The 7937-nt window shown below is 53.2% G+C and overlaps 1 protein-coding gene across 1 annotated transcript in view; it reads left to right on the top strand.

Annotated features, from left to right (window-relative positions):
• Positions 1 to 2794: 2794 nt before the first annotated feature.
• LOC134032553 (serine/threonine-protein phosphatase 2A 55 kDa regulatory subunit B gamma isoform-like) overlaps positions 2795 to 7937 on the top strand; it is a 13711-nt gene continuing 8568 nt past the window's right edge. Inside the window, 2 exon segments of the mRNA XM_062476549.1 lie at positions 2795 to 2970; positions 3354 to 3544. Coding sequence (XP_062332533.1) covers positions 3475 to 3544 — 70 coding nt within the window. The 5' untranslated portion in view covers positions 2795 to 2970; positions 3354 to 3474.

Raw genomic sequence — 7937 nt, 5'->3', positions numbered from 1 at the left:
TGAAGTCAATCGAATGACAGCCCCTGGATGTGTGTGCGTCTGAGCGTGCGTGTGTGTCTGTGTGTGTTACTATTAGCAGTGGGGGTAAGGGGTTTAGTGTCGCCCAAGGCTGAATCATAATCTGCTCTGCCTGTCTGGTCCCTAGAGGATGTATTTTCATTTGGGTTGCCATTACTGCTCTGAATCCCCCTTTAGGGGATTACGGTTCTGTCTGAGACCGAAGGGGCCTGGTCTGATCCATCATGCCCCAGACTGTACTTAAGCACTCACTTAGCGTGCTAATAGTGTTAGTCCAGAGATGCAATCTTCTCAACTTTTCTCACTACGGCTCCGTCTTCAGGACCTTAAACCCTTTGTGTGGGGGGAACATAGGGCTGAGGGGTTTCACTCACTTCAACACCAACAGAGATCCTTTAGGAACATTCTAAAGTCTAGGTTGACCTATTTTAGCACATTGGAGATTGGGTTTTGGTCGTCTTCTCAGATTGTCGGAAGCTGTGGGTATACCCTTATGTAGGACGCTTTGAAGGGGTTGGAGCAGAGCAGGGGAGAAGCTGCGTCTGTAGATGGGAGTCTTTGCCAGGAACTTCTGGCTTCCAGGCGATCCAGGGTATGGGAAGAGCCTGGTGGAGTGGGAGTTCATTATCTCCGCTCCGGAGTTCCCGGGTATTCCGAGTGAGGCTCCGCGGCTTGCTCCGGGGGTTGCTAGGCAACTCCGGGGGCTGAGCGGAGTGGGGGTTGGAAGGGGAAGAGCGCCGGGTCAGCGAGAACAGACAGTTGCCTGGATTCAGCCGTCTGATTGGACAGTTGGAGCCTCCTGATGGATGATGATGCTGGATCATTATCATGCTGTCTGGCCTGCTAGTCCAGTTAGAACTCAGACACCGTTTTTTTTCTTCTCCTGTTTATTCAGGACTGAACCTCGCAGCAAGAGTTTTTGCGATGCGTGGCAACAGCCAGCGACAGCGAAACACGACTGAATCACCACAGTGATTCGTCAGTAAATCGACAGTGAATCGACAGTGAATCGACAGTACCAACTCACATCCCCCTTCCTTCGAGTGGTCGGAGGCTTTGGCACGCGTTGTCTGTTGAGGAGAGATTTCACCGTTGGTCTGGAGCATGTCCAGCTTATCAGCCTGTTCACTGACTCTTCATCTAATCCCCCCCCCCCCCCCAGGCCTCTCCCCTGGGAGGCTGGGCTGCCCCGTCATTTAGGACCCTGTGGCCGCATCTCGATAGTCTGCAGCTGTTTCCTCCCCTCTATTCCTCCAGTCGATCTGCGCTGATGTGGAACAGCCAGATGGGTATCCAGGAAGGCTGGGTCTCACCTTTCCTCCCTCCCGTCTTGGATCCCACCTTCGTAAGGTTGCTAATTCGGTGGAGATGGAGAGGAGGGAACAATTGTACACTGTTGAGGTTCACCCTGGCTGCCACTGGTCCAAGCCGGTGGCTGTGTTCCAGCATCGCCAAGGCAACAGGCCCCGTCCAAGGCCAAGGCTTTCACGGTTGAGTGGCATCGTCGCTACGGGAGACGAGCCTGGGGTCTGTCCCTCACGTCTGCACACATGCAGAGAGAGCGTCAGGGACGGCAGCGCTGGAAGGACACACAGTCCTGCTCTGGCTTTGTGTGTGTGTGTGTGTGTGTGTGTGTATTTGCCTATTCATGTATGTATGTATGGGTGATATTAAATGTTTCAATATATGTATTGTATTCTGTGACAGAATGATAGGATGTTAGTTGTTTGGTTTCATGCCTTACTTGCGGTATCCTAACACTTGAGGTGTTTCAGTGGGAGGTTGGGGTTGAGGAAGGTGTTTTTCAGGGTTGAAGTCCATATTTATGGGGTTAGGGGGTCTTTTTTATTGTGGATGTGTGTGTTGTGGATGTGTCCGTTGAGTGTGTGTTTGGGGGGGGGGGGGGGGGGGGAGACGGATGTTGGACGGTGTTGAGGCAGGGAGATAAACAGCAACTGTTCCCTGCTGGGAGGGTTAAAACCTAGTGGCAGCTGGCCAGAAGAAAAGATGGCACCAACTGTCACTGCCACCTCATCACCCTCTACCCTCCCCCTTCCCCCCTCGCCACCTCTCTCTGTCTGTCTGTATCTATGTGTGTCCTCACCTTGCCTCCCTCCCTCCCTCGCTGGATCCCAACTCCTTCCAATATTCCCCTCTTGTCCCCGCTGCTCTGTGCTTTCACATATTATAAATTGTGTGCTTGTGTGTGAGAGAGGGGAGAGCAAAAGAGAGAGAGAGAGAGAAGGAGAAGGAAGGAATGAGAGATAGCTTGTAGGGCACAGCTTCCAGTAAATCCTGGAGCCATAGTGTCATGGTTCAGCTGTATTTCACTCCTCTCACTGAACTGGAGGAGCATACTCGCTCGCTTCCCTCCCTCCCTCCCTCCCTCTCTCTCCGTTATCCTTCTATCCTTTTTCCATCCTCAAAATCTCTCGCTTTCCCTCTCCTACTCTCTCACGCTTTCAGTCTCTCTCTTTCTCTCCCAATAGCCCTCTCTCTCTCTCTCCCTCTGTCCCTGTCAGTCTCTCCCTCTCTCCATCGCTCTCTTTAATCACCTGCAGTCAGTGGCCATGCAGATCGGTGCTCACCTCTGATTGGCCGGGCAGGGAGGAGCCTTGTCTGATGTCTCGCACAAGTACCACAACAGCAGGATAGACCCTCCCCCTCTTTCCCTCTCTCTCTCTCTCTTTCCCTCTCTCTCTCTCTCTCTCTCTCTCTCTCTTACTCCCTCCCCCTCTCTCTACCTCCAGTTGCCCTCCCCCTACCTCTCTCTCTCTCATTCTCACACACACGCTCGACACACACACACACGTACGGCAGCTCTCGCACTGCAGCACCGGCCAACAGGATTTATTCCTCATCCCCTCGGAACCACAACAACGGCATCCATCATCGAGAGAGGGGGGAGACTGCATGAAGACAGGCCAGTGGTGGACCTGACCAGAGACAGTGGTGGATCTGACCAGAGACAGTGGTGGACCTGACCAGAGACAGTGGTGGATTTGGAGTGCGGGGCAAGTGCGACTGGGTGGTGAGTGTGTGCGTGTGATCACAGCGCAGGAGCAGCAGCACTGCAGATTCAGAGACCGGGGCTGGCCTCGTCCTCCCCTCCCCCTCCCCCCGGGAACATCGAGGTGGAAGCGAAGCCAGCGTTTTTCCACCTCCGAGTGTGTGTGTGGGTGTGAGAGAGCGAGCGAGCGTGTGAACCTATGGCCGTGTGTGCTTCCCAGAGTGGGTGAGGGTGTGCGTTTCGCGTCCCCGTCTCACAGAGGTCTGCGTCTCTGTCCCCCCCGTCCCCGTCCCCCCCCCTTCTCCTGCCCGGCCCCTTGTCCCAGGATGCTTTGCTCTGCGCCCCTGTGCTGAGGCGTTGGGCAGTATGGGCGCTGCGCTGGCCGGGACACCCCCCACGGATCTACGCTGCCCCCTCCAGGACGGGCGCACGGAGCAGCCCTGCCGATGGGCGAGGACACTGACACCCAAACACTGAACCACAGCTTCCTCAGACACCACAACTATGTGACAGAAGGTAAGGAGCCAGCTGTGTGTGTACGTGTGTATGGATGGTATTGTAAGGGAAAAGAGAAAGCCTCATCGTCAGCTTCTGTGTGTGCCCCTGTGTGTGTGTGTGGGTGTGGGTGTGGGTGTGTGTGTGAGGGAGACAAGCGAAAGAGAGAATAGTTCTACTCCGGGTTCATGTGTAAGCTTCCGTAAACTCCCTGATACGGGTAGAATCTGCGCCAGCCTTCAAAGGGTCTGAAGCAGCCCTCCTCTCCACAGTCCATCCCTTTTGACCCTGTCCTCCCCTCCCTCTCTCCTGTCATCTTCTCTGGCATCGTTCTAATGTACTTCTCTCTTTCTCGACCGTTTTTCTTCCTGAAATCAGATCATTTGTGTTTGTATGACCCCATTGTTACCTTGTCTAAGACTATTCCTTCTGTATGGCAAACACACACATGCACGCTTTCTGAGGGCATTAGTGAGTGTTGGTGGCAGATCATGGAGAGATCTGTGTCAGGTTCAGGAGAGGAAGTTGCCTTCGTTTCATAATGGCATCAGAAATGGGATTATAGTCCCAATCTCTCCTTCTCTTCCTGCTAATCTGAGTTACACCGTTAATCTGACCTGAACTGTGGGCCGCATACACTCGGCACATTGTTCATCATGTCTTGGAGACGCGGGAATTATAACGAGGAATGCCTGGGGGTTATAGGCATGTTGTGAATTAGCATAATCCCAATTTCCCATAAGGGAATTACTCTAATAATAATATAGAGTTCTTAACATTCTCACTTAACATAGATGAATTCATTGATTTGTGTGTGTGTTATGTATGTATGTATGCGTGTGTGTGTGTGTGTGTGTGTGTGTGTAAGTGTTTTTGTGTGTAAACTGAAAGCACTGTACACAGGAGTGGTCAAGGTGTTCACATTCTTGCATGCTATTCTGCTCTCATCCCACATCCATCCATCCCTTCATCGTCATAGCAACAGGACATTAAAATAAACATGCATTCTGTTGGTAGTGGGCTGGGATGAGTGACAGGTCAGTTCCGCCCACTAATAATAGCAGTATTAATTATGCTCTCAGATCCAGGGCAGAGTCAGTGATTATTCACTGGCTGAATTGCTGATGAGCAGAAACCAAGAGAGCGACAGAATTAACACACACACACACACACTTTCCCACACACACACACACACAAACAACCCTGTTTGTCACTTAGCGTTTCTGTTCCACCTGTAAGTTGGTTCCTAACATAAAGACATGCATCATTTCAGCCTTGTCTTCTACTACCCGTCCATCACCCCCCTCTACCTTCGCTGTACTCCCCCCCCTCTCCCTTCTCTGTGCTCCCCCCTCCCCCCCTCTCCCTTCTCTGTGCCCCCCCCCTCCCCCCCTCTACCTTCTCTGTGCCCCCCCCCTCCCCCCCTCTACCTTCTCTGTGCCCCCTCCTCCCCCCCTCTACCTTCTCTGTGCCCCCCCCTCCCCCCCCTCTACGTTCTCTGTGCCCCCCCCTCCCCCCCTCTACCTTCTCTGTGCTCCCCCCTCCCCCCCTCTACCTTCTCTGTGCCCCCCCCTCCCCCCCTCTACCTTCTCTGTGCTCCCCCCTCCCCCCCTCTACCTTCTCTGTGCCCCCCCCTCCCCCCCTCTACCTTCTCTGTGCCCCCCCCTCCCCCCCTCTACCTTCTCTGTGCTCCCCCCTCCCCCCCTCTACCTTCTCTGTGCCCCCCCCTCCCCCCCTCTACCTTCTCTGTGCCCCCCCCCCTCCCGTCCTCCTGCTCCCTCTCTCCATCCCTCCATGCTCGGCCCCCCTCTTTAATGGTGCTCACGCTATTGGCTGGTGATGAAGTGGTGTGTCTGCCAAACAATTCTCCAACAGTGTACTAAGCCTGCTCAAAGACAACGTGTGCGTGCGTGCGTGTCTGTGTGTCTGTGTGTACATGTGTGTCTTTTTGTCTGTCCCTGTTAATTTAGATGTGCTGGTAGTCATGGCGTGTGTGCTTAAGTTAAATGTTTGTGCCTGTGGCCTTTTATAGATTCAAAGGTATGTGTGTATGTTTGCGTACGTATGTGTGTGCATCTGTGTGTGTGTGCATCTGTGTGTGTGTGCATCTGTGTGTGTGTGCATCTGTGTGTGTGTGCATCTGTGTGTGTGTGCATCTGTGTGTGTGTGTGTGCATCTGTGGGTGTGTGCGTCATCTGTGTGTATGTGTATGCATACACAACAGTGTGTCTGTAGCCATGTCAGGTCTAAGGGCCCCAACGGGGGTTTCCCTCCCCTGGATTCATTGAGGGGAGAGATGTTTAACCCCTCCCCCATCACTCTCCTCCCCTCTCCCCCTCCTCCCCCTCTGACCTTTACACTCCCCTTCTCCTTCCTTTGATCAGTTTCTCTCTCTGGGTCCTTTGACTGTGTGGGTTAAGGACAGAGGAGATAGGATGAGTAGAATCATTCTAGTCAACTAGTTCCTAATACTAATGACTGAACAGGTCCCTGGGCCTAATTCCATACTTGCCTCTACCCTTGCCACAGCTGCCCTAAACATTATTTGTGTCAGTAGTATGGTGACCAGATAATGGTCCACAGGTCTTACAATCGACGAGGGCATGGTGGAAGAGAACGCCATCATTGCTCTGTTTACACATTTGACTATGTTTTGTACTAACGACAAAAACGGGGAGACAGTCTGCCACCCTTGACCCCCCACACCCCACCCTTGACCCCCCCACCCCTCTCCCAACACACCCCCTGCCCCCTTGCACCCCCTACCCCCCCTCCTCCCAGTATTGTAACCCTCATGTCACAGGTCTTCCTGGTTGTCGCTGCAGTAACTCACACCCTGCCCCCCCCCCCCCCCCCCCTCTTACAGGGCTGCTCCTGGCTTTAGCCTGAAGAGCCCCGCCTCTCCTCCCCTCTCCCGGACTCCTCCCCCAGGATGGTTGAACCCCATCCAGGTCCTCTGCTCCGACATCACTTCCCTCTCCTCTGGAGCCCGAGCCGTTTGCCTCTACACTGAAGGTGTGTGTGTGTGTTTAATACAAGTACTCAGTCACAAGAAATTGGACAGCTTACTGTGTGTGTGTGTGTGTGTGTGTCTGTCTGTCTGTCTTTGTCTCTACGTCTGGGTCATTCAAGTCCAACCTTGTGCTCGTGTGTGCGGTGCCATCTATTTCTTAAATAGCGCTTGACTAGACGAACCCCAGTCCCACAGAGGACATGCCCCCACTTTTCCTACTTAAGTCTGATAGAGAGGACCCCCCCAGTCCTATCACTGAGGGTCACACACACACACACGCCCAAAGCACACATTCACTTAGCCCAGGGATTATACCCACCAAATGACACGATATGGCAGATCACGAAGAGCTAAAACAAATTTTGAGCCTACAAATTGCACGCAACTCTCCCATTTAGCAACTCATCACGCAACATCAGACGCCAGTTCACATTTCAACATGGCTGATTAGACACGTAAAGAAGTGTGTGTGTGTGTCCGTGGGTGCTTGCTGTTTCATTACAGTTATTGTAGATTCACTGTTATTTGCGCAGTTGTTGGAGCTCCCCCGCTGTTCCAATAACCCCACCCCCCACTGCTGGCTGTTCAGCTTCAAATCCCCCTCTGTTGCTCCACTGTGGGGATGGGGATCAATTTAACATCTCCCACAGGCAGCCCACTCCCCCCCCTCACCCCCTCTCTTTTCATTTTTTGGAGGGTAATTGAACACACCCACACCCACACACGTACAGACATCGACACACACACACACCTACGTGAATCACGCACACACACACGCGCCCTGCTGGGTGTCAGTTTGGCCGTGCTGTCAGAGATATTGGCTGTAGTTTAAGGACTAGTGTTTACCAAGACCAGAGACATCTATAATTGGAACAGTAGGACACCCCGCCCCCACCCAAAAAATAAAACACACACACACCCCTCCCCCTCACACACACACACACACACTTTCCTCCAGTCCCCAGAAACACTCCCTTCTCTACGTCCACCTTATCAGCTCCTGAGCAGTGTGTTCATGTGTTCAGTTTACTGGACACACACGGCGCCTGGAACTGGATGCTTATGTGGGTGGATCGGTCCTCTGCTTTGTTGTGATGTGTGTGTGTCAATGTCTGCACGTGTGTCATTGTGTGCTTCAGTGTATGAAGAGGACACGCAAGCCTGCCTGCTTGTGTGTGCGTGTTCTGGTCTTCGTCTGTGTGTGTTTGCGTGTGTGTGCGTGTGTGTTTGCACGTGTGTTCAACCAGCCCTCATGCAGTGTGTGGATGAGTCAGGGAGATGAGAGATACGGGGTGGTGTGTGTGTGTGTGTGTGTGTGTGTGTGTGTCGTGCCCTGATGGTGCTGATGATGAAGGAGGAGACACAGCTTGCTGGGCCTCCACAGGAGACATGGCCTCTCCA

This window comes from Osmerus eperlanus, chromosome 13, assembly GCF_963692335.1.
Source record: "Osmerus eperlanus chromosome 13, fOsmEpe2.1, whole genome shotgun sequence".
Lineage (NCBI taxonomy): Eukaryota > Metazoa > Chordata > Actinopteri > Osmeriformes > Osmeridae > Osmerus > Osmerus eperlanus.
The sequence above is the reverse complement of the archived record's forward strand: the minus strand, read 5'-3'. Positions and strand labels throughout refer to the sequence as shown.